We start from the raw sequence: 27,114 nt of genomic DNA on the forward strand, positions 1-27,114 counted from the left end.
TAGTATATTTCAACTCCGAACGAGGTCGTAATACTTTTAGCACTGACTATAGTCGACAGAAAAAATGAGTCCGCGAAAATTGGTAAAATTTGGCGTAAGTGAACTAGGAATTTGTGAGGAAATCGAAATTTATTTCGGGAGATACTCCGAGGCCAAACGAGGGATGCTTATAAATCACGATTTCGCAATGGTGAGATATATCTCGAGGATTATACGACTCACCAATTAGCGCAGAATATCAAGTAGACACCGTGCTACATGGCGTACAAGTGTAATCACAGTACCTATAGTTTACTCTGATATGTTGTCGAAGAAAACCAATCTAAATGATGTTGCATATGCCAACCACCCGTAGCCGCACCGGTGAACAGTCTTCAACAGTTTCGTGTAATAACCCAAGACGCTGGGAAGGCCGATGTTCAAGTAGCGATCACAACGCCATCAGGAAACCGTGTAAAGGCTCACATCATACCAACTCACGAGGGTTTCTTAGTAAACTTCACGCCAACTGAGCTTGGGGAATATCTGCTTGGTATTAGTTTCGGCGGGGAGCCAATATCTCCTCAACCATGTCGCCTGACGTGCGTTCACGGGAGCGATCCATCTAAGGTCAGAGCGAAAGGCCCAGGGCTGTCGCATGGCGTGGTTAACAAACCCGCAGAGTTTGTGATTGATACTAGGGGTGCTGGGCAAGGTGGCCTAGGCGTTACAGTCGAAGGGCCCTGCGAAGCTGCCATCAATTGTCGCGACAATGGCGATGGCACTTGTTCCGTAGCCTACCTTCCCACAGAGCTTGGAGACTACGGTATCAACATCACTTTCAATGACCAGCATATACCGGGCTCACCATTCCAGGCGTTAGTCGTACAAGAAGCTGACCTTTCCAAGATCAAGGTGTCTGGCAACGGCATTCAACCTCACGGTTAGGAGTCGCGTGATCACTAGCTTGCTCTTTTAATATGACGCATGACTCATCTGCTGTTTGGATTGTACAGATGATCTTTGTATTACTATCATTTTTCAACGTACCTACTATGTATTTTCTTTTACTTTTGTTTCACTTTTCTGTTTTCAATTGATTAATCATTCATGACTGTTTCAGTGTATTTGAAAGTATTTTGATCAGAGGGATGATGGAACCAATTATTTTAGGATTTTTATTGATGCTGTCTACTAACACGTTCAAATTTTTGCACTAAGAACTTGCATCCACATAGACATGTACATATATGTATATAGAATCTGCAAATTCAGCAGCTAATTACTACGCTCATTTGCGTTTTGGCACTCCCACATATATGTTCGAATCACAAATCCCGTATGTTGTGCGCGATCGGAGAACTGTGATTAAGTGTGTAAGTTAAAAAGTACACCAACAAATGTTATCATCGCTGCCTCATTGTCATGGCACTTACAATTTAATGACTTCCTCTGTAACGTTGGCATAAACCAAGTTACGGTTAGACGTTAATAGAGTGCAATGGCCTTCACATTGAGTAAGGACAGGTATGGCGTTTCAAATGAAACAATAGACTGTGTGATTATTCATGAATAATGTAGTTTGATTCGATGGCGCCAGCGGAACGAGAATGGTGGTACTACCACAACAATAGTGTGCTTCACTGATACTTAAGTATTTTCGTTGATTGATTAATTCATTTGAGCATCTATGTGAATCTAAATTGCAACCTTCGGCTATTTTCAATCGAAGAAATTTGTCTCTTTTAAGGTCTCTACGTCGACAGCGCCACCGACTTCATTGTTGATACACGAGCGATAGCAAAGACCAAGGGTGACGATGGTAAGGTCTCGTGCACCATCACAAATCCCAGCGGTGGAAAGACTGAGAAAGTGATAACGCCGCAAGCGGATGGAACCCTGCGAGTTAGTTATACGCCGTTCGAAGAAGGTCAGCACACGATTGATATCCTCTACGACAACATGCCGATTCCCGGCTCGCCGTTTTCAGTGAACGTGAAGCGCGGGTGCGATCCCAGTAAATGCAGAGCCTACGGTCCCGGCCTGGAAAAGGGTTTCGTTGCCAAACCCAACCAGTTCACTGTAGAAACTAAAGGGGCGGGAACTGGAGGACTTGGGCTCGCAATTGAAGGAACAAGCGAGGCCAGGATGACATGCAAGGACAATTATAACGGGTCATGCAGCGTTGAGTACGTGCCAACGGAACCAGGCGACTACGATATCGCAATAAAGTTTGCAGATCAGCACATTCCGGGCTCTCCGTTCAAGGTTCAGGTTGAAAAGACATTAGACCCCAAGGAAGTCACTGCCTTCGGCCCTGGTTTGGACCCTGAGAAGGTTCGTGAAGGCATTCCGGCTAAATTCATGGTCGATACTTCCAAGGCCGGCATCGCACCGCTGGACGTGAAGTTGAAAACGGACAAGGGAACGATACAGAAACCGGAAATCAAAGACGTTGGAGAGGGAGTCTATGAGGTTACTTACCAGCCTCCACCGGTTGGCAGCAATGTTCAAGTTGGAGTCACTTATGGCGGGCAAGATATCGCCGGGAGCCCCTTCAAAGTGAAGATCAATCCATTGGTTGAACCGAGCAAGGTCGTTCTATCCGGACCCGGAGTAGCGCCGAAGTTGTTGGCATCATTCCCCACCGAGTTTTTCGTCGACACCCTGAACGCTGGCTACGGTGACCTGGAAATTCAAGTATTGGTAAGCTTCGCCCACGCGATGAATCATTAGGTACTATTTACAGGTATCCTCTTGTGATGTTGACGAGTACATTACTTCTTCAGGGGCCCGATCAAAGACCACGAAAGGTCGAGATTCAGGATATCGGTAATGGCAAGTACAGGGCTTCCTATCTTCCCGACGACTGTGGCGCCTACAAGGTGAACGTTAAGTACGGCGGTAAGGAGGTGCCAGGCTCACCGGTAACCGTTCAAAGTCAGTCAACCGGTTCCGCAAACCAGTGTAAGATCAAAGAAGGCATTCAACGTACATTGGCTCAGGGAGAAGAGTATTGCATCACCGTCGACACCGAGAATGCTGGTCGTGGAGCAGTCACTTGCCGAATTCGTTCAACATCTGGAAGGTAGATTTAGTTGTGATAAATCACATCGATCTTTTCATCTTGGGGTCAATCAGCTGGTCTCTTGCATGACGTATGGTTCGTACTGTAGAAAAATGTGCTCACCCTATTCATCCGCGTAATGGGTACTGCATGGTTTCGTGAGAGGTGGGCTTAAGCATGCCTCTATCAATTATAATTAATTGCAAACGTAACAAGTAGTAGGTGCCAACATAAAATTGCGCAACTCCTTCGGTGTAAGGTAGAGTTATGTTAAATGGTTGACAATTTTGGCACGGACGAGTGTCACCGTGTGGTATACAGAATCAAGTTACATGATGTAGGCAACTATGTGACGGCTAAATGCAGTGAGAGATTGAACTTGCAGACTATCGAGTTCGGAATTCTTTTTGGATATTTAAAATTTTTCATCCTCCCAACATTGTGTATTCGATTATGGCACTGACGAATGGGAGAAGTACTTATCTAGTATGTTTTTCGCTTATTAGAAAATATTGTCACACTTCAGAAGTAAAACACGTGCTGGTGTATTTCACGTTCACGTCAAGCCCAGTGGCCAGTTTATCGCGAATTCCTGCTCGACAGTGATCCCAATTTACGGATATTAGCCACGTCTGGGACTCAGAGTCACGAATTATTATAAGCTTTGATACGCGATGTGCGGTACATAAAAATCTGTATATTTATAAACTTCCCGGGTGACCCTAATATCGCGTGTATTTTTAATCCCCTAATTCGTTAAAACTTTCGTCCGATGAAATAATCTATTTTTAGGAACTACTGAATGTCTCACGATTCCGAGAAAAAAATGTCATCAGCCTTAGTTAGACAAAATAGACTGCCAGTGTTATATCCGTTAATTAATATCAATATTTCTCGAATAGTCGCGATGCTTCGCAGCCGAGATTGCTTTTTCCGAATGAGTCATTGACACCTGAACTTATCATCCCGAAGATTCCGAGAGAATTCTGAAGTCATAATACCACACTTGTTTGTTAAAAATAATTTTCATTCGAAAAAATACCTACACATTCCAGCGATGACATAACACTCGATGACTTCTTGATGGATTTATGCCTTAGACAGGTTCACTTTTTGGCACGGTGTCAACATAAATTTAAATTATATTGAATTTTTTGAAAACTAAATGGTCTATGTAATTCATTACTTCTAGGTACATACCGACCATTAGCCCAACATAGCGTAAATTGCAAGATCTTAGAATATGCGGGTTATTGTAACGCAAATACTTATTTTATTGATATAATTTTGACAGTAATCAATATTTTTGCTATCTATGTGACTACAAATAATCACGAAGGGAATGGAAATTTTGTTCATCTCATACAGACAGTCTCTTATAGAATAGTGCTCACCTTGTTACGTTTGAATGAGCCGTGGCTTTTCTACTCATTAGTGGTCTACGTTTATTCACAACGGTTTCCCAAACTGGAGGAGAATATTTAATACCAGCATTAAAGTTAAGAGTTGAAGTTAAAAAAAGGCAGTCAACAGGAAATGAATTGAGGATTATTTTTTGTTTAAATTGTAGACGGAATTTGGCCAAATGCCAGTTTCAATTACATTTTTGTTTTTAAGCAACTGCATCAACATGAACGAATAGCACTAAGAATGTTGTAATAGTACGGATAGATCCAGAGACTTTGTTTTTTACTTACACCGGAATTTGCGGTGTGGATATACAGTATTCCGAATAGGTCCTAGGAAAGCTTCCATCAGACAGGAAAAATACTCGAATCGAAATGTTATTAAAAGCATTGGAATTGTTGTGCGAGACAAAAACATCGATGAGAGTAAAAATAATCGTTGAAAATTTCACCTGAGGATATCAAGATGGGAATTTGTCACTTTGGGGAGTCATAGATGTTTAAAAATATATTGCCACGCGCATAATATTTATTTTTGATCACCATTTAAGAATATGTATCGTGCGAGTTGCCACTGACAAAACTGTTTGAAAGGTAGAAAATAATATTTCAAACGCCAAGAGATCTACTAATAATTCAGCATCTTTTTTCCAATGTTCACATAAATCACGGAAAGAAATCTAAACCAACATACCAAACGTAAATCACGCGTAGGTATACCAAGAAATCGAGGCATGATAACACTTTAGGAAGACCACTAATCCCTCTACTGTAATTGCTTCACAATTTTTTCTCCAAATTGAAATCCAAATGGAAATTTTGCTCCGAAGTTCATTAAATTAGTTTTGTTGTTATTATTTCTACTGTACCTATTCAGTATCCGTTTCCTTACAGGATACATCCCCATATGTCACGAAATTTAACAGTTCGACGTTAGGTGTGATTTATGAATCTGCATTTTGGCAAGACAACTGATTAGCTGCTGCATAATAGTTGGATGCAATTAGAATGGAGCTTGCTTGATTCGTGGAAAGCAATTGTTTATACATGAAAAGTGGAATATGAAAGACGAAACGACAATTATAGAGCTTGTTAGGAACGGCGCTTTGTGAGCGGTGAAAAGGCATATGTACAAGATTGCCGAGAGTAACACCGTGAGCTAGAACACTTGTAAATCAATTTGTCATCTTGGATCGTGAATTGTTGATCTTTGTGTTACTAGTGACATTAAACCTCTGTCGACGTATTGTAACTAATCACAATTGGCTATCGCACGTATAAAATGTCCATCATCAATAGTAAAACGGAATTCACACACCTGTGAACGAACAGTATGTGTCATCTTGCTGATTTGGATTCTGCTCTTTTGTGAGAATGCCAAATGCTTTGTTCCAAAATTGATGAGACTGTTCAAACGCAGATTATAATTGCACTTTTACTATACAGCCTGTTGTTTCATTATGTAAATTAGATTCAACTACAAAGGAACAAAGCTGTGCTTCTTGGCACGATCTTCGAAATTAAATGGAGCGCTGTTAGCAAGGATGCGTAACAAGAATCGGTTGTCTAGCTCCAAGGTATTCGACGAGGATGAAATCCTCGAGTTTTGTATGCGAATAAGTTTCATTCGTATTCTGCTCTCACACGGAAGGTATCCAAGGTCGATCTTTCCGATTTAATTTCTTTTGCAATATGTTATAGCAGGCTAAAAACTAAGCGACAAGTATTTTTTTTTAATTGCCATTAAACACTTTAAGGGGGCGAGACCACTCTCCAAAGTAAGGCATCTATAGTAGGTTTTTTTTTTTTCTTTAATTGATTAAATTACATTTTTCAATTCTCGTTATGAGAAAATTTTTCCATTTTAATTGGTTCAAAAATATTATGTTCTTGTGGGTGAAACTGCCAAATCGCCGCTTGAGATGCCTTACTTTGAAAGGTGGTTCCATCCCCTTAAAGTGTTTAGTGGCAGATAAAAAAAAAATATGTGTCGCTTAGTTTTTAGCCTGCTATAACATATTACAAAAGAAATAAAATCGGAGAGATCGACTTGGGATACCTTCCTTGTCAGTCCTTCAGTTTATATAGCATTGCTTTGGATGGTATTTTAGTCATTGGACAAAGTTTAAGTTTGTTAAGATGTTTTACTTTCGAGTCGACGATGCGTAAAATGCTGGTCGGTTAGGTCTTGAATCAAAATTTTAGGCTCCTGAGGTGTGGGTCAAATTTTAATGACAGTCAACCTTGAGGCCATTTTTAACGTTCGAATTTGCGTCTTTTGCAGTGAGGCTGTCGATATTGATATTGAGGACAATGGTGACGGGACTGTCAACGTCTACTACAAAGTTGCCGATGCTGGTGAATACACTCTGAGCATCAAATTCGGCGGTCAACCAGTTCCGGAAGGATTTTACACTTTCGTGGTAAGTTTCTCAATCTCGAACCGCGTATCGCGCGACGGCAAGTTTATAATTTAAGAGATCGAAGATATTTCGTGCGTATACATATAATATAATTGATCAACTTATTTTCGGGATATCCTAGAAGGGTTACCAATACACTGTTGAACTTTTCCACGAGTAATAAATAAACTTCCCGGCTATGCGGTCAAGTTTACTTTCTGGTTCGAATACATTTAGAGCTGAGAAACGAAATAACGATAAGATGGAAAATATTCGGTTGTACAAACAAACAACTCCGGCATATAGCCGAGAAGGGTGATTCGCAGTTCACCTACGATTTAAACGAGCATAATGCTTATAACGCAAAAGCTTGCATTGTTCGATCGTTTCCATCGCAACAGCACGTAACCAGATCCTAAGAATAACGTCGAAAATTCTCGTCGAATCCATCATCGCCGCTGGAATTCAACTGCGTAGTCTTGATCTGTCGCTGCATTTTCCGTAGATATAATTTCGATTTTTGACAAACGACTATGGCTTAAGACCCCCGACGTTTAGAGTGGGTATAAAACATGGATGCCTGTGTTCCCCGTAGCAGTGGTGTGGTTTTCAGAGTTTACTGGTGGGAGTAAAACTGATCTAACTATAGAGCCTAACACGTACGTACAGGATATTGTCGCAGACTGTTCAGCAACACAGTTCTCCTCGAAGGCTCTACCCGATCGCATCAGTTGATTCGGAATCTCCATCTTGTTCGTGGTCTGCATCCCTGTCAACGTAGGTTCGTCTACTCAAGGCTGACGGTGGTTGTCGCGATTCAAACCGAGGATCATATGCCAAGTAACAATCTTATAAGAGTCATCACTTCCCCCCCTCCTCCACACCCCAATTCGCCACTCCGCTAAACCAATGCCTATCATCTCTCGAGTTGACGTGAAAATCGATGCTTGTCACCTGCTGTCTACCTCATTAATCGAGGAAATATTTTTCAACAATTATACGTTACGGTTCGACAAGTGCTGAATAACGTTCTTCAAGAATATGATCATTAGTATTACAATTTTCGCTATCGTCATATCACCTTCATCGGCCAAATTTTATCCCCCCATCTTCCAATACCGTTTCGTTCCATTTTTGAACAATACGATGGTTGCGTTCAGGCATCGTTGTGGTGAGCCAGTCGAAGCTGGGATCCAAATTCACTTACCGATTTCACCTAACCTTTGCTGTCTAATGATCAATTCCGTAGAATCCAAATCATTGTTTATCAGATTGATGCTTTCGAAAAAATTTACACTTGTCATTATCAAATAACACCGTGTGATTGCTATACTAGCGCTTATTCAGAAATTTATTTACTATGGTTATTTTTTCCTGTAAAACTGCAAATCGGAATTATTTGGAAATTCGAGACTTTTCGTTTTACCTCGTTTTTGCTCGTCGTTCGAATTTATGCAATTTTCCTCTGATCTTATTTCTCGTAGAGTTGGTCATCCATTATGAAACTAGAATAAGCAACATTGTTATGGATAGTTGACATCCAGTGTACCGTAACAGGGAAGGAGTCCATGTCTTGGTTTCCGTCCAATTTAATACTCCCGCCATGAATAACCATAGTTAGTCAAAAAAAATTTCGTTCCACTATATTTACTCGTTTGCGAAACTGTGTGTTTCATCATTAATTCAACCAGTCCTGATGATAGTGATCATGAGCAATTGAGGGTTGAAACATTGTTTGAGAAAAAAGTTAAGATGTTGGCCATTTCTGATTGCCATAGCCGTTACTTTGAGTAGAATAGAGACCATTCATAGAACCAAGAAGTGGAGGAGAAAATATACAATTTCAAAGTTACAAGCAATATGAAACGAGAAACTGGGGTCTCTTCTGGCCTATTTTGAGTGCGTCTCGCAGGCTTTCCCAAATTTATAAGCCCACACCGGTTATGGCGGGGGTGGAAGGAAGGGAGACGATGACTGAGAGTGAAACCCGGCTGAATTAATGCCCGGCGTTAAATTAAACATCGCGGGCCACCTTGAGGTGCTGGTTGCCGTTGGTATTGCGACATCACGGCGAGCCTGTACTGATTTTTAACTTTTCTCCTCATTTTTTGGCACTCCTTGATATTTCACACCTACCTTAATGCATTCTTTCACGTTCTCGTCATACTGTGTTTTATGCATGAAATTTACCCCGCACGGATGATTAACGGCCGGATGATACTTCTATTTTTCCCAAACATCGTGCATCCAATGGTGGTATATATTTGCTTTTTATATTTTTTTACCCGAGGATAACATGTTTCGCCAAAGAAACATTTTCGGAAAAGTTGGGCGATATTTTTAGGAGGGAAAGGAGATGTTTGTTAAACAAATGAATTCTCAAATGGCAGGTAAAGATTGGAGCGAGTAACAAGCTTGAAAGTTATTCGTTAGCTATCCACAATTTTGAATTGGTTGCGAAGGTGGATGAGATATGATGCAACAGCTGCTGGCCAACTGTCGTTCCGTTCCTAGATCGTTGAAGCAAATGTTAAAACATCGAAAATAGCAGCTAGGAGACTTGAATACCAACAATTTCAATCTGATCAACATCATTATATACATAAATTATATTTATATATATATATATATGCGGTTTCGACGAGAAAACTAGAATCGAGTCTGCGCAAAGTCCTTTACCTTTACCTTTTGGATGAAACATTAATGTTGTTACATTGTACGCGCATCGTCAGCTGGCGGAAATAATCATTCCTGCAGAGAGTTGTTTGTGCTTCCTCAGTGCAATATTACTGATTTTCAATATCCGTTTGATTTCTTTTTTTTTTTTTTATGAGAAACTTGTTGAATATTTTTTTCAATCACCAGCTGCCGAAAGATAAACGCAATTGATCTCGGCATCCAATTTTGTCCGATTACATCAGCCGACGTTATTTAAGACTTAACATAATAAGCATCAAATACCACCTGCGTTATACTCGCAGATTGTTTATTGGGTTAACACGGAACATGTATAATGGAACTGCTCTCAGTGGCGCGAAAGAGTATTTTTTAACTGGCAGAGTGATCGTCAAGTAAAGCTTATAAACATATTCTCTAAGATAAAGTTGGATTGGGTGATTAAAGACGCGGTCAAAGTAAATGAGAAGTAAATGAAATAAGAGACGACTTTAAAACTTTCATTAAATGTTCCGACTGTTGTATTGTTGTACTGACCTCAAGTGTAACAACGACGGAGTATCGAGACTGATGGAGTGTTTCACCTTGTTCTAGGCATCGGAGCAATACCAGGAGCATAGCAGCAGCCAGAAAAGTCACAGGAGAAAACGCTCGCAGCAGCACGTTGTTGAGCAAAGAAGCACGAGTAGCTTACAAGAGAGTTCTTCTGTAACGACAAAACGCAGCAGTACCCAAAAGGATTCGTCAAAGCATAAATTCCGTGACGTTGAACTCAATCACATACCTCTTCCTTCAACCGGCGGCGTAGTAACCTGTAAGTATACCCGTCACACATGTGACAAAAAACTGGGTGGGGGGGTTTATATGATGCACTTCCGTGTTATTTTTATTCATTCTTCGAGCGATGTTTTTACGTCCTATTGGAAATGCGTAAAAATATTTTGGCACCGACTGCATCTCCATGTGTTTTTCTCTTTGTGGCTCTCGGCATTACTCCTTGCCGAAGGGATAGTATGACGCGGCTCGAAGTCATGGGTACAAAAATAAATAATAAATTGAACGTGTTCTGATAGTCAAGTAATGTGAATATTGCATGAAACGAAGTGCGTGATAATAGCTCCTTCCGTTGTGGCGAAATTTATTTCAAGAGTTTGGAGTTCGACTTGCTCGGTTTGCGAAAAGGAATTTTGTTGTTTATTTTTAACCTTTATACATGTACTACGCGTCCACGGATGCATGAGCTGTACACAAGCTGGTACTAGGGCAAACGATTATTCGGCGAGTTCGGAATCGCCATTAAAATTTCTATTTACACATCTGTGCGGAACGAGTGATTATATATAAACACGAATTGAAAATAACTTGAGTCTATCGCGGGTGTTTCGGCGAGTATAATATAGTGATGTATATCCGGACAGCGTTAGATGATCTGCGATCTTTGCTCACTAAATATCACCAATTAAATCTATATTGAAGTCTCTGATTTGTAAACACTCTTCCGATCGAATTGATTCTTCAGACCAATTTGAAACGTGGACAATCGCCAAGAATATGGTGATAGATAATACACGGGTGGCCCGTTCCGTGCGTGGGATCAACAAATGAAAGTTATGAGTCAATATGAATACCTAGAATTCTAAGGATCGGAAAGCTGAGGAACTATCAGAACCCAAGCTCGACGATGGACTCGAGTCTCGGATGGAGGTATTTTGAGACGAAATGTGGCGTCGTAAGGATCATTCGTTGGATGTATAAGAGAGACTGAAGTGAAAAGAAAAGACGATGTACCGCCGGATCCATGGACTGGTTAATGGTCTATGCATGTTTGAAACTGTAAGCTGATGGACAGGACAGGTCTGGGCTGGTGTGAAATCGTCCTTGCCAAAAATATGACCTACCCACTGGTGGTGGTATTAATATTGGGTGATTAAGTACTGCCGGATGCGTTTGCTACCTCAGCCAAGCTCGCACGCTCATTGGGGACGAAGAGACTGTCAGAGGAAAAGATCAAACTCCTCATCTCTTGGTCTGTCATCCACCTTTTCCTCGCAGCTTCAACGTCATCGTATAAATATCCCGGAAATAATCCACGGTAATACCCAAATGAAAAGCTGTTTCGATTGGGAGTGACTTCTATCATCAGTTTCACGAAAGGTGAACATCATTCGAGGAATTACTCCATCTCGCCAGGGTCTGCAGGGGGTGTACAAGATTTCATACAGCAACCCAATTCCATTTAATGCGGTTCAGCTTAATTCAGAATACTTGAGAGTTGCGAAAGGATCACGCCGTGATTTCATGATGATATTAATCTGGAGTCGCAAATTGCAACTAGCGTTAGATTCGGTAGCTGTCGCTACTACACGAGTGAACACGATGTCTTGTCTTTTTTTTCTGACCTGAGCTTCACCCACGGAATAGAGGCAATCGTTGAATCCGTGTTGCTGATCTTGAGTGTAACTCTGTAACTTCCGGTTGGGGTTGGAACGTTGCAGGCCCTCGACGATCAAGTGACCGACCCACCAAGAGCGTCTGCCAAATTTTGCTATCTTAAGAATATCAGCCCAGATATTTCAAGGGAGGCTAAACAAAGTTTGAAGACGAATCTTAAGGAAATTTAGTCAAGAAATATTGGAATCGGTCTATTTCCAAATGTCTCGTGACGTAATTTAGTAATAAACTTACTATTTATGCAATTCTAAATTTTGTACATAAATATCTAATAAATATATATATATGCATTGACGTGGGATTTTTTGTGACATAACTTTTCTCAACTGTCCGGCTGAAGATGTGAAATTTTTTCTTTTTATTAAATGCCGAACGGATCGTGCCTTCTATTTTAATCACGTTGGGGTTGTATTAGATTTTTTTGATGTCATAAAGCCTGTTGGTCATAAAGTTTGAAGAAAAGTTCCTTTGAAATTTTTCCAATCCTCTTAATCTCTGTCCAAAAATACTTTTCCAATGTTGAGGCTTTCTTAATCGACGGGTAAAGGGGTAACCGTGCTAAAATTGACGCAGCATGCAGATTGAAACGAACAAAGCAGGTATAATAATAACTAATAATGAGTCATGGATTCTGCATTCTGTTATTGATAAAGGATCGGTGCTTTTCACTGTCAAAAATACAAAATTAGATACTCTCTTGACGACATTTGTGCCAAAAACATATTTTTACGTACGGGTCTCGTCTACGCCAGAGCGTGTCGTTGAATTCCAAGCCGAGCTACGACCAGGTACGCGGGGACCCCGGGAATTCACCCTACCATTTCCGCAGCAATTTGCGTCACAGCAGTTTGATTTTTCAGCGTAAATTAACGTACATCAGACGGTCCACGTTTAATATATCAAACCCCATTGGTCTCTGGAGAAGCCTCAGAGTTGGCCTCTCGGGGAGTCAGGCTCGCCATTTCGATAGTCACCGGGCTCCACGTCTGTCTTTACCTCAGTCGTGTCGGAGATGCGCCTCTGAGAGTTGCCGCTGGAGAAGACGGAGTCAGTCTTACAACACCGCACAGTTTGTGACCGGCTCGTGTTTCTTTTGTTTGCTTGTTTCTTTGTTTTTTGTTTTCTTCGTTAAATTTACTTTCACAAATTCGTTCGAATAATTACCTATTTATCATTCAGAAATTAATCGGATACGGTGGATTTTCGCTCGGATTGAATTTATCACTGGAAACATTATTTTTTCGAACAAAATCGCAGTTCTTCTTTACAGTATTGTTTACTTGTGTCAAGTATTAATAAACACGATTTCCATTGGACGTGCGTTTTTAATATGATTATTAAATGCAGTGCAGGCTTATAGAATCGCTGTCGAGTATCATTTCACCGCGATTTCGAAACGTTTTTCACTTTTGCGTAGGCTCTATCCATTTTTAATTAATCTCAACTGATTTACGGGGTACTAACGACAGATTGACGACGGTTCATGATTCTATACGTCAATATTTTTATTCACGTATATTATATTGCACCATCAATTCATGCTTGATATTAGCCCGATGAAATAGTTTTTGCACTATTCTAGAGCACTGTTTCGGTAATTAAAACTCAAGATTAGCTAAAGTTAGGTCTCTGACGGCAGTAAACAATACCTCAGTCCCGGTTCATAAATTATATCGACGTTAACGTAACCGCAAAGAATTCAGAAAAGCTTGCTTACACTATTTCCCGCGAGGTGTAAAAATTTAAAGTAAGCACGACGAATTGAGACTGGAAAAAAACTTTCTTGAATCGAACTTCCTGTCACGTTCCGTTCATAGATGTTGTTTCGGGATTTCGACACCTTGATCTAAATTCGAAAACGAATGTGACGTAAGCGTAATCGGTTCAAGTTAGACAAAATGTAAAAGTGGATTGATTTTTCCCAGTCTCAGTTTGTTGCTAATAACGGTTTAATGATCCGTTCTTTTAGAACTCCATATATCGGTTTTGTTGGTGCAAGTGGTGTGGACGAAACGATAACGAAAGTTTGTCAAAAGTTTGGAAATGTTTTGGGAACAACCCGAAGAAGTGGTCACTACATGGCAAGAGTTGTCGACTTATTACTGCGCTTGGCTGAAAACTGTGACTTATAGCGAGTTTGATCGGGCGGAGAAGCCGATTTGTTACGCTCAAATATCAATCAAAGACGAATCAGAAGAAGCGCAGGGGCCCGGACTGGACTTTCTTCCTCTGATATTTCAGAGTATATTTCACGTCGAAACGAAAAAAGGTTCATTCGGCTGATTAATTGGCCCAGGATTTTTCAGTCCTGCTATTTATTTATCACCACTCTCAATGATTCTAAGAGGAATGCACAATTTATCACAACGATATTCACACATACAAATTTAACTCACTGTATACGGAAATACATGTTGCTACGTTCAAGTCACGTCCGTTGTGCTTACACTTCTCAGCCTCCGTAATCATGGTAGAAACCGACGCAGAGAGCGTGAATCGAGTTATACCCTGCAGTTGGCTAAATGATTTACGGCATGTTCACCGTGATAAACAAATACCTACCCAACTCTAAACTTAAAACTCTGCAACAAATTTCCCCAGAACTTGAGTATCCACACCTGACCGTATGTAAAACCCGCGTTATATTTTCAGCCGAAGTCAAAATGCCGAGTGGAAACGTGGATAAGCCCGAAGTCGAGGATAACCGAGACGGAACCGTTTCCGTCAAGTACGCGCCCCGGGAGGAAGGCCTGCATGAAGTGTACATCAAGTTTAACGGCGAACATGTCCAAGGTAAGCGAATCTGCCAAGTTGCACATCTCCTGAGGAAAGGATCAACTGACAGGATTTATCACGCAATGTTGACGTTTATCTTTCAGGCTCTCCCTTTAAATTCCACGTCGACTCTTTGTCAAGCGGATACGTGACCGCTTACGGCGCGGGTCTCAGCCACGGCGTGTGCGGTGAACCAGGAAACTTCACCATTTCCACAAAGGGTGCTGGTGCTGGAGGACTTTCTCTGGCAGTCGAAGGACCCAGCAAAGCTGAGATCTCCTGTCACGATAACAAGGATGGAACCGTGTCAGTCTCATATCTGCCAACTGCTCCTGGAGAATATAAGATCTCGGTCAAATTTGCGGACAAGCACATCAAAGGCAGTCCCTACGTTGCAAAGATCACAGGTAAAGCGAGTGAACAGAATAACTTATACAGAGAAAACCAAAGCAAATTAAGACAGGAATAAATTTTGAAAAATTCTTCAAGATTGATGTAGCCCGTGAGTTGCTTTCCTGTTGAGTCGAATATCATGATATTGCTGGTAACCGGGATAAGATTGCTGATAAAATGATTTGCATGAAAGTAATCTGCCAGCGCTTCATAACAATAAGTGAAACTTCTGAATTGCAGGGGAAGGTCGAAAGAGGAACCAGATATCCGTCGGTTCTTCGAGCGAGGTGACACTGCCCGGCAAAGTTTCCGATGAGGATATCCGCGCCCTGAACGCTTCTATCACAGCACCAAGTGGGTTGGAGGAGCCAGCGTTCTTGAAGAAGTTGCCAAGTGGAAACATGTGCGTTTCCTTCACGCCGCGAGAGTCCGGTGCTCATACCGTAGCGGTTAAGAGAATGGGGAAACACATCCCCAATTCGCCGTTCAAAATTGACGTAAAAGACCGAGAAGTCGGAGATGCGAAGAAGGTCAAGATAAGCGGAAACGCATTGAAGGAAGGTCAAACTCACGTCGACAACACCTTCTCGATCGACACAAGGAACGCGGGTTTCGGAGGCCTCTCGCTGTCTATGGAAGGGCCTAGCAAGGCGGAAATTCAATGCAAGGATAACGACGACGGCACATTGAACATTTCGTATAAACCTACGGAACCAGGATACTACATAATGAACCTGAAGTTTGCCGATCACCACGTGGAAGGGTCTCCGTTCACGGTCAAGGTATCAGGGGAAGGAAGCAACCGTCAACGTGAGAAGATTCAGCGGCAGAGAGAAGCGGTGCCCATCACCGAGGTTGGAAGCCAGTGCAAGCTGACTTTCAAGATGCCCGGCATCACCTCCTTCGATCTTGCTGCAACTGTCACATCGCCGGGCGGAGTAACGGAGGATGCGGAGATAAAGGAAGTCGAGGACGGTCTTTACGCTGTTGCTTTCGTTCCGAAGGAACTCGGCGTTCACACTGTTTCCGTCAAGTACAAGGAGATGCATATTCCGGGCTCACCTTTCCAATTCACCGTCGGCCCGCTCAGGGATGGTGGTGCCCATCGGGTCCATGCCGGTGGTCCGGGTCTTGAGAGAGGTGAGCAGGGTCAACCTTGCGAATTCAACATCTGGACACGAGAGGCGGGAGCAGGTACCTTGGCCGTGTCGGTTGAGGGTCCTAGCAAAGCGCAGATCGATTTCAAAGACCGAAAAGACGGAAGCTGCTACGTTAGCTACACAGCGTCGGAACCTGGTGAGTGGATTTCCGAAACGTTTGCACGTGCACACGTTACCTAACGGTTAGAGCGTGGTGAAGGCAATTGTGTAATCAGGTTTTGATAAAGGATGGCCGATCTACGGAATCGCCTAATGGGTGAATATGTGACGTGTGCATGCGGGTACATGCGCACACGTCGATCGACGTCGTATAGGAATGATCCAACACAGATGCTCTAGTGTGTTCCAGAAATACCAGGGGCTATATTTGTTGAGGAGATTCATATTTTCGCAGAGTAGAGGTGCCTCTGGTCGTTGTGGAAGCGGATGACTCTTCGATAGGGCAGCAGTTATATTTGGGTTGAGTCTGTGAGAAGTGGGGTACATATAGGAGCGTGGGGGGTACGGTAGGGGGACCGATCTCGAATCCGTGGTCAGATTTTGTGTTAGAGGAGTGAGAGGAAGTAGTGGTGTGCGATCGAGCTTCGGTTGAACAGCTGCGTTTACATCATCACTCGTTGATCTCGGCTGTTTTCGGTTTTTCTTTTTCTTCCCTGATTTTTTTTTATTTTCGGTTTTTAAAATTTTTTTTATTCACATTTCTCTGAATCCTTGTAACCCCACCCTGCCGCGCCCTTCGCCGCACGAATAACCCGTGCGGATTGAGTTTCTTCACAGACATCTTACGCTACCTTTAGTCCGAGGATGGGTACCTTCAAGGCGTCTAAGCAAATCGTGCTCTCGGGAAATGACACGATCCCCTTAGATAAGAATGATGGTCAGTCGTACGAAAACAGCTTTGTACTTTCCAAAACGCTCGAATCTCGATCATTTTCAAATTGACAAATGAAGACGAGCTGCTAAGTATGACAATGACTTAATGGATCTTCGTTTGTAGGCGAATATCGGGTTGGAATCAAGTTCAACGATCAACACATCCCTGACTCGCCCCACAAAGTATACATCTCCCCAGCGGTCGGCGACGCTCATAAACTAGAGGTGGCACAGTTTCCCGACAGTGGAGTGCAACCTGACAAACCAGCGACCTTCCTAGTTCGCAAAAATGATGCTAAGGGTGAATTGGACGCCAAGGTAAGCTAAATACTCAATGAATTATGAAAGATGAGTTGTCATTCGGCTGTTTGTAATTCCAATACAAAGACCGAATAGTTTTCTGTCAACATACAGACAGTTTTTCTCTGCAATACCCTCACTAATAAAAAAACAACCATAGGCGTAATCGGTTTCGTTTTTCCTAACTAATTCTTAATAAATTCACGTACAGAAATTTACTTGCGTAAACGCGAAGCCAGGAATAGCTTGTAGTTGTGAAATCCCTGAAGCTACGTCACAGCGCGTAGGCAAAAGCTTAGAGCACCTACACATCTAGCAGAATACAGTTAGCGTGGGGTATATATCAACAGAAATAAAACTGTTTTTATACTGGTTTGCAAGAGTTTCCCGAATTTCGGTACGAACAGTTGTACAATGAAGATCAATGAATGCGTCTTATCGGACGAAACATATCAACCTTAACTTGAGTAGGAAAATATCGGAAGGCCCAGAATAATACTTCAATAAAGATCTTTGTAATTCGAAGAGCACTTTGGAATGTTCCTCAAATGTTTTTCCCTCATTATCCATTTATTTTCTTTTTTTAGATCGTTTCCCCGAGCGGAATCGAAGATGACTGTTTCATCCAGTCGATCGATTCGGAAACTTACTCAGTGAGATTCATGGCACGGGAGAATGGAATACACAACATTCACCTCAAGTTCAACGGTGTTCACATACCCGGTAGCCCGTTCCGTATCAAGGTCGGCAAGGTAGACGCAGACCCTGCGGCACTTCACGCGTACGGAAATGGCTTGACGGAAATAAAGACTGGTCAGAAGACGGACTTTATTATTGACACTTGTAACGCTGGTGCCGGGGCACTTGCAGTATCGGTTGATGGGCCTAGCAGAGTCGCGATGGACTGCACAGAGGTTGAAGAAGGTTACAAGGTTAGATACACTCCGCTGGTACCGGGTGACTACTACATCAGCATCAAGTACAATGGTTACCACATCGTCGGATCGCCGTACAAGGTTCCATGCACTGGTAGGTATACTTTTGGTCCATTCCCAACTTATCGTTCGAGGGCAAAGCACACGTTACCATGCGAGCATTACTGGCTAGATAACCGGTCGGTGGCTTTTCTGCCGGTGGTCAAGTAGATTCCGGTACACTGGCACAACTCCTTGTGTTTCTTACCGAAAACAAGGATAGGGTGCCGAAATCCAGGGCGTATAAGTCCAGTCCCTTCGAATTAATTATCCATCAATGCCCTTATAGGTGCCGACCTGGCTGAAAGGGGGGCGCAAGAAACTAGCTCAGTCGTGGTTGAGACCGTACAAAAAATCTCCAAGTCAAAGAACGTTGGACCAGTTCTTCCGCTCTTCAAGTCCGATGCTTCGAAGGTGACCAGCAAGGGTATGGGTCTGAAGAAGGCCTACCTCGGCAAGCAGAATCAATTCACCGTTCACGCCGGTGATGCCGGTAAGAAATCTTTAGCCCATGTCAGCGGGAAGATGAAGAAAACTCGCGTAGATATGATTGTCGCTGAATCGATCGTGCTGATTAATTTTCATCTTCACCCTCACAGGCAACAACATCTTGTTCGTCGGGATTCACGGTCCCAAAGGACCCTGCGAAGAGGTTTACGTCAAGCATACCGGAAGACACAATTACAACGTAAGTTACCTTGTCCGTGAACGTGGTGACTACATCGTCCTCGTTAAGTGGGGCGACGATCATATACCTGGTTCACCCTACAAGGTTGAGGTGTAAAGTTAAACCCTACGCCGGTAATGCATCTTAAGTATATCATGAAATCAAGTCAATTTGTAAATACAACAGCAACTCCCTACGTATGTCTATACTCAGGCCTATGATCACAGTGTCTCGGTGCTTGAGTCAAACGAAACTGCTCCAATATTTTTCAAATTTATTTCGTGGAGCATGTAGCAAGTGTTTTATATGTTTTTTCACAGCGTCTTTCAGAATTTCATCCTCAGTAATAACGCAAAAGTAGTGATATTCCATCGTTCAACCACCGAGCACATGACCATTGACCTAATTTTTAAAGTGTTCTACAAGGCGACCAAGTCGAAATTATTTACAAAGAAAAATATGACCGAATCATTCTGTTAGCATAGTTAACTCGCCTGATCGTTCACCATTCATCATCAAGCCACGGATCGTGCCTTAATTTGATTTTATTCTACTGTAGAGTAACCTGTTCGTCTATCATACCATATTATGCGAATCAAGTCGTATTTGCAATAAAATGCGTAATAACTATATGATATCAATTTACCACATACAGATATATGAAAATACATTACATACATATGAATTATATTATACAATAATATAGAAATAAACTAATATATTTATTAATCTACTTTTTCTTTATATCCGTCTACCCTCGTCAGTGTAAAGGTTACTCAACTCCAGATGTACACTATCGTGGTTATTTTACAGTGGTTATCGCAGTTCACGATGTGTAATCGAGGCTTCGTCGTATTTAAAATTTACATAGCGGCTTTCTGGACTGCCACCTAATTTTGAATTCAACAACTAAACCTGGGTAAACTCTGAATTCTAACGCTGACCGGAACGGTACGAATTAATCTAGTCGATACAAATCGCGGATTCATAAACGGTCTAAAGATAATAGGATTATGTTTGTACCTAACTTGGTCTAATCCAATTTCACCAGTATTCACGAAGCTGCATTTTACCTTATCGGGGAGGTAATTTTTGGATAGAATGTGGACCAATTAAGCAAATTTCGCTTAGGTGGCGCGGAATAATGCGTAGGTACAGTTTGTTTCATCTCTACATCACTGATGATTTTCAGAAATTTTGAAAGATCAGCATTTCGTACATTAAGTTAAAGCGCTTTCAATTTATAAATGGTAATTCATTCAGATGTTAGACTTACACTGTGGTTCTTACTTCATAGGTACTTTATACCAAGAATAATTTATTCACCTATCTTCACGTTCAAACGGCGATTTGCATGTGGTAAAAAGTTCAAAAAACGATAGGAAAGTCCTGCTGTTTTCTAGCTCCTTATTTGTGTATTCTTTTTGGTCATTATTCGAGGGATACAAAACTGTATACGATTCAAGAGTTATAAAAAGGAAACTATTTTCAGTGACGGAATGAAATGTTCCAACCAATCTACTCCTGTACAACAATGAAACTCCGTTACATTTTGTCGGTAAAAATCGGTTTAGAACCGCGCAAGCCTTTAATATTGGGTCAACAACCCTGTGACCGGAGCGAACGACGCCGTTGGAAAAAAGAAATAATTTTCCAAAAGCTGTTTCCCCGCGGTGAACATATAAAATGGTTTCGCCGCAGGTAATTAAAGCTCATGCTCGTTGTTCGCGTCGCTAGTTGGCTCACAGCTACAGCAAAGGATAAATTTTTCCTCGGTAGGTTTACAACAATATCGAAGCAAAACGTCCGCCCTGGAGTGTTACGACGCCCCCCGAAGTTACCTGAAGAGGCGTGGGGTTCCATTTAGGCGTGCGTCGTAGTCGGACGGTTAAACACGACGTTGTATTGACTAAAGCCAACACCTGACGCTCCGGAAGGCTGAGGGGGCGTGTGTATACGTTAACGTTTTATAGGACGGCGCGGGCGTCGCGACGACGTCGTAGCAGGTTACCGCGGGGTTTAGGTGGAAAGGTGGGTAGGTGGGTAGGTGGTAGGTTCGTATTACACCTCCTAGGAGGCGACTGCGTGGTTGGCTACGGCTGGGGGGCGGTGCTTGTCAATTTTTTCGACACGTTCGCAGGCGTATAAGCCACGACGTTCGGCCTCGCGTTCGCGGCGGTTGGCCCAGACCAAGTATAGACCGGCCCCCACTTTTCTTGCTCTCTTCCTAGCCCGCCCCCACCCTAACAATTAGAGGCGGCGAGAGGTGGGGGGGGGGGGGGGGGGGGGGGGGGGGGGCAAGCCGCGGAACAGAGAGAGACGGAAAGTGTTGGCAGAGGAACCACCTGATCCTCGGATCCTCCACCTACAGAGAGCGATTCAAAAATTATTTCTCTCGCGGCACGTAGCTGGATGTTTTTTTTATTCTTCCCCTTTTCTCTTCTTCGGCAGTTAGGCGAACAGACGTACTCATCCACCCGGAGCGAATGCCTCGGTTCTGTCTGGAATTCTATTTCTTCACGAGAGATATCATAAAAAAGTGTGAATAATACCGGTCAAGCAGAGAAATGAACGTATAATCAACACGACTACTTGGATGGTCTCTCACTTACCTTTTCGGAAAATTCGTTAACCAGTTTCGTCCCTGCGGCGCTGACACGGATACAAGAAAAACCTACCTTTCTACCTAGGAAAAGGAGGGACGAACTAACAACGACCGGGCTAGAGGCGTGGCGATCCTATACTTCCGCGTACCACCCACTTGATTTTATTCGCGTTCTGTCCTCTTGCATCTTCCTGCCTCCTCTCTTCGCGCATATTCTCTCTTTCAAGAAGGTCGCAACCTACAGCCGGGTGTCAGATACCTAACTACCTACCTACATACATAGTACTAAGAGTTACGTTCCTCGTCGCAGGCAAGCAGAGAGGCGTCCGCACACCTACACACACCGGGTCGGCAAAAAGCTTTCGTTTTATCACGGTCACTCTTCGACAGAGAAAACCTTACCCTCTCCCCCGCGGCTCGCGTTTCCAGCCACCCAGCAGGCTTGTTACAAATGTCTCGCATAACTCCGCCATTTTGTCGGTTTTTCCACATATACGCAGACGTAGAGCACACTCCCGCATACAAACACACATTTTTTATTCAGCTTTCTGTATTTCACCTTTCTTTTTCTACTTCTTATTATCGAGGGAGGTAAATAGAACCATACCTTATACAACGTAGGGTGCTTGGGGCCTGTAGGGTGTCATCGGTGAGGAACGGAAAATAAATTTTATACAATATAACATCTCGTCTACATATTCCATGATCGTTTTATTGAGTACAGAATTGTTGTTCACGTTTTCTGCAAGAAACTTTTTATTTCGTGTTTATATTCGCTTTAATTTACACTTATACTTCAGTTTTCTTAGTTCTTCCACGTTATTCGTATATCGATTTGCTCAACTTTATCTGAATACGTTCGTTCGTGTACAAACCTATCACATAGAAAATTATTTGGCATTCCATCTCCGTTCACGCGGTATTTAAGGGTGTACCCTGGTCGATTTCGACGTTAACGTATATATCTCGGAACGTGTAAGTCCACGTATCGCAAAAGGGGGAAAAGGCTTCACAGTGCGATTATATACAAAATTCTGAACAAAAACACTAATACATTTCTGCGTTAAATGGAAATGCATTGGGGTGTTTTAGTTCAAAATTGTATAGAGGATCGCACTGTGGAGCCGCTTTCCACGTTTTCGATACGTGGACTTGGATATTCGGAGATATATAGGCACGTCAACGTCGAAATCGACCAGGGCACCCCCTTAAGTTGCAGCTACCCGTATCCGTCGACCGCCTCGCGAAGAGAGATTCGAAAAGCCTCAAGTATTGATCGATCAAAGACGCACCAGGCATTCGATGATATGATTCGTAATACTCGCGGTAGTGATCTTTTTTTTTTTTTTTAATTTTAAACATCCATAGAAGAAAAGATTAGAAACTGTCTGGTAAAGGATGATATTTACTAAGCGGTAGATTAGGAAATTCGGGGGTCGCTTTCTATACTTTGCAATGAATCAACAGAATATCGTGTTCGAATTACGTTCGGATGAGAGTTGTCAAAACTATTTCAGCACCTCTGGACTGAAGTACTAAATGAATTATCTATAGGGTCAGACGCTTGCAAGAAGTAGCATAAAACATCCAAGTACATTGCTTGCAAGTGTCCCTGATCTCTTTGAACTCTTCCATCGACAATGACTCTTACGAATCACGAGAACCTAGAAACAATATTTGCCAACATCATAAATAAATATAAAAATAAATAGATCAAATCATTAGTGCATAAACTGATTACGCATTTTCACCATGGTACAATTATTGTGTGTGCTTAAGAGTAGGCATACGTCCGTTCGATACACACCTTGTGGGTTGATGTTTGAGTAGACTTTGTAAATATGTATACAGAGGCGTTTGCAGTTTGTGGTATCGATGTTTTAAACCTGTATTCATGATGGCGATTTTCAATTAATTAATTATGTAATATATACTTGGAAGATACAGTCCAGATATTAATTCACCTACTATATTACTATAAATGCATGACGTGTTATTTTTCAAATTTTCTTCTTATTATTATGAATCTTTAATTTAAGGTAATATACAAATATACAAGTGTGCACTGGGTTAATAGAGATTTAGATTTGGATGGCCGCGTCCGTTTGGACCGTTGGTCAGACCGTATCAACAAATGATTGGTCAAGGTCTGCAAGTGAACTTTTGAAAACCGTGAACGGTTGGAAAAGTTACGCGACGTGGATGGTTGGCAGCCTCACATGTAAATGCGTCTCAAGTCTGCCGGCGATGTGATCATGTTGCACTGCGGGCATAATTTTTTCGCCCCCTGAAATCATAAATATGGAAATCCTACCGTCAGCGATTGTGTATTCCCCTGTAGCACCTCATTCTCAAGCCCATTGCCTTCGGTAGTTGCCATGGCCAGTAATTACAAAATGATGAGTAAGTCGTCCAAATCTTCATTCGAGGGAGAATGAAGAAAGTCTGATCAAGAAATTAGGTCTTTTTGGGACAGAAAATGTGACCAAGTTACCAACTGTTCGACACAATTATTCATTACACTTAAGCATAGGGATTGACCTGAGATAACCCAGTTCCATCAGTCAAGCTATACGACGAAGTCCGTCAGTTGTGTTCAAATGTATAAAATCGCAAATATTTAGCGACTTACCAGAGTGTGAAGCCAACATTGTTCACAGTGTACGTGCCAGCAGCAAACGGAGGTTACCGGTTTCTTGTATTGTTCCTGGAAACAGGATAAGTATAAACTCCAGGTTATATAAGCTGAGAATTGTTATAGGCCCAAGGAATGTCGAGGGGTAGTATCGGCAAGAGCCAGGATCGCGAAACTCACCATGCATATGAGACACTTGAACGGTTGGACTCGCATTTCAGCTTCGAGATCTCGGATCCTTCCGCGCAACGCTTCGACAACCGGGGCGTCGGAATCCCTGCAAACGGCGTTTGACGCCGCGTCGATTTCGTCGCTCTCGCGATTATGTTGCCCTGAGGGAAGGATGGATCCCGGTTCCGGCTTCACCTCAACCTGAGCACCATGAGGCTGTTCCGGAGGAGTGTGGGGTGTGTGTGGTGCATGCGGCGATATTACCGCCTCTCGGAGTGCGTCGCGCTCTTTTTGTTCCCTCGGAGTGCCTTCGGCACGAGGCGCGACGACATCCGCCTCCGAGTATTGTGCCGGACCAAATTGTGCAGCATCGTCACCGTCCACTACTAAGTCTATATCCTCGTCTTCCTGCTGACCGCCAAGCGCGCCGGCGATACTTCGATTACTTGACGATGTTGCCAGGCCTGCAGCTGAACATGAAACAACAACAGAGACCAGGCGACGATCGTCATTCGATTCTCAAGCTTCAGGTATAATAGTCACCGGTCTCTACGCTAACTGGATGGCTGACTCATATGCTTCCAGCACACGGCAGCTTGTGCCGATTGGAAGTCCCAAAAACCAACACTAGCGCTCCAATACACGAAGTTAAACTAATGGATCACGTAGGTGATAGCCTATCAGAAACAGATTTACTCACATAATTCTGTCACTTTAACCAATCACCTATGCAGTGAACCACATGATTCGTTAGTTCCATGGAGGCTATTGAAACGTTGGTGTCGATTTCGTCTGCTCCTAACCGACTCAGGCCGAGGACGCTAGTCAGCCATCCGGTTAGTACAGACATCAGTGATGATAATAAATTTAGACGATAGTCTTCAATAGACTGAAATTCCCGACACTATTACAAGGCATGGAATCCTATCACATGATTCATTATACAGGCACAGGTATGAAGACCTACGCTGCATGGTAAGAACTGAAGCTTCCGATCACAAATATTCGTCGGCAGTTAGTGAGACACGTTATAGAATATCGAGTTGGAAGCTTAATAGAAAATTATCAGCAGCGTGGCGAATGCCTCTAATGGATAGTCGGCGATCAACGTATACAAAGTGGCCTACTGCACGCAACTGTGGTTTAGTGGTGAGCTGGCGAGTCGCACAACACCCCACCGTATACCCCATATCCACCCCTCCATTCAGAAACCACATGACGCACTAGTGCAGTCGATGACAAATTCAAGGTTTAGCTGTACAATTACATTAACGAGTTAACGATTTCACCTGACGGTAACGACATCTCGTTCCAGCAACTCTAGACACCCTACGAAAACATGTGGAATCGCAAAATTGTAAACGATTTAAATAAAGATTGATGAACGAGCCGACTCACCCGAGAATCCGCCAACTAGCATTGAGGTTGCGCGAACTCGCCGTTGTCCCGCCCACTCGTATTCCTCAAATGTTTCAGGATCTCCCTCGACGTCAACCTCTTCGTCGTCGATTCCAGGATTTTGTCCCGCAGGGTTGCCATTGTGTTTGTTCAAGCAACGTTCAACATGCTGATTCAACTCCTCGGGACTTCCAGACAATCTTTCACTACACACAGGGCACGACGGTTCATCAGCTTTTCTTTTTCGATTTTTGACACGAATTCTCGCCTAAAAGAAATACCAAAAGCAAAGAATATTGTGACCGTGCGTATTCTTTCGGATGTTCCCTTGGAATTGAGTTCTTTGAACTCGATCGAGGATTGATTTATTCAATATCAGGATCGCTGCTCACTTGTCTATTGGCTTTGATTCGTTTGTAAGTTTCCCATCGTCCTTGGAGCGTTCCGTCAGCCGCCGATGGTGCGTGGAGAAGCGGCGCGTGAGGGTGGTCCTGAGGATGTCCCGGGGGTCCCGAAGATCGCGATGATCGTGGCCGAGGTGTCGTCGATGATACCTTGTACAATCGGTCGAGTTCCTGAGCAAAATGTTGCTCAAGTTCCTGGGGACGAACAGTCACACCGCATACTGGACAACATGAGGGGTCGGAAGGGAATTTCTTTTTACCTGGAATTAAAGAAGAAACACATTTTTGGCTGAACAGAGTACGTAAAACTGTGCTTTTGCAATAGTCTTTTGCGCCTTCATTTCTCAAAGCGATAGTTTCCACTGTAAAAAAACATATATAGCGTGTGGTGTAAGAGGCATTCTCGAAATAGGAGATAATAGGGTACGCACTTCACGTGTATTAAACCACTTGTGGAAACGTGCTCAAGGGGGCATTTACAGGAATTTCAGTTAATTTTTTTCTCATGCAGGAAATTAAATGTATCAGGGTGATGCACAGAGTGCAATTTTAATAGGGTGTAAAAAGGTGATACTTCATTGTGCGCATGGTTTCTAGTTTAATATTTGAGGCATAGAATACGGATTTCCATGGCATAATCTACTTGCAAATGCCCATAAATTGTCATAGGAATTTTTCAAGAACTTTATTTTAAATGAAAATAAATCATTTTTAAGAATCATGACAAAAAATGAGCCGTCTTTCAACACAAAATTTGGGGTATCTCACTCCCAGGTGA

The 27,114-nt window shown here is 42.6% G+C and overlaps 2 protein-coding genes across 21 annotated transcripts in view; one reads left to right on the forward strand and one right to left on the reverse strand.

Annotated features, from left to right (window-relative positions):
• cher (filamin protein cher) overlaps positions 1–19,852 on the forward strand; it is a 32,945-nt gene extending 13,093 nt beyond the window's left edge. For 4 of the 12 annotated variants that reach the window (XM_046629436.2, XM_046629439.2, XM_046629437.2 and 1 more), the window contains 12 exons: positions 356–922; positions 1,730–2,685; positions 2,769–3,067; positions 6,737–6,875; positions 10,125–10,344; positions 14,634–14,774; positions 14,861–15,163; positions 15,390–16,445; positions 17,307–17,500; positions 18,070–18,511; positions 18,746–18,949; positions 19,056–19,852. In XM_046629436.2, the coding sequence (XP_046485392.1) occupies positions 356–922; positions 1,730–2,685; positions 2,769–3,067; positions 6,737–6,875; positions 10,125–10,344; positions 14,634–14,774; positions 14,861–15,163; positions 15,390–16,445; positions 17,307–17,500; positions 18,070–18,511; positions 18,746–18,949; positions 19,056–19,240 (4,706 nt within the window). In that variant the 3' untranslated portion in view covers positions 19,241–19,852. Of the gene's footprint in view, positions 1–355; positions 923–1,729; positions 2,686–2,768; positions 3,068–6,736; positions 6,876–7,539; positions 7,695–10,124; positions 10,345–12,918; positions 13,062–13,950; positions 14,251–14,633; positions 14,775–14,860; positions 15,164–15,389; positions 16,446–17,306; positions 17,501–18,069; positions 18,512–18,745; positions 18,950–19,055 lie in introns of those variants that run through there. The other 8 variants (XM_046629440.1, XM_046629441.1, XM_046629446.2 and 5 more) reach the window with 7 other exon arrangements.
• A 2,568-nt stretch (positions 19,853–22,420) lies between these two features.
• LOC124218892 (E3 ubiquitin-protein ligase Rnf220) overlaps positions 22,421–27,114 on the reverse strand; it is an 81,784-nt gene continuing 77,090 nt past the window's right edge. For 7 of the 9 annotated variants that reach the window (XM_046625797.2, XM_046625794.2, XM_046625799.2 and 4 more), the window contains 5 exons: positions 26,325–26,596; positions 25,933–26,200; positions 24,544–25,004; positions 24,361–24,435; positions 22,421–24,015 (listed from right to left, as the gene is read on the reverse strand). In XM_046625797.2, coding sequence (XP_046481753.1) covers positions 23,944–24,015; positions 24,361–24,435; positions 24,544–25,004; positions 25,933–26,200; positions 26,325–26,596 — 1,148 coding nt within the window. In that variant the 3' untranslated portion in view covers positions 22,421–23,943. The other 2 variants (XM_046625793.2, XM_046625795.2) reach the window with 2 other exon arrangements.

Source organism: Neodiprion pinetum, chromosome 5 (genome assembly GCF_021155775.2).
Source record: "Neodiprion pinetum isolate iyNeoPine1 chromosome 5, iyNeoPine1.2, whole genome shotgun sequence".
In the NCBI taxonomy this organism is placed as follows: Eukaryota; Metazoa; Arthropoda; class Insecta; order Hymenoptera; family Diprionidae; genus Neodiprion; species Neodiprion pinetum.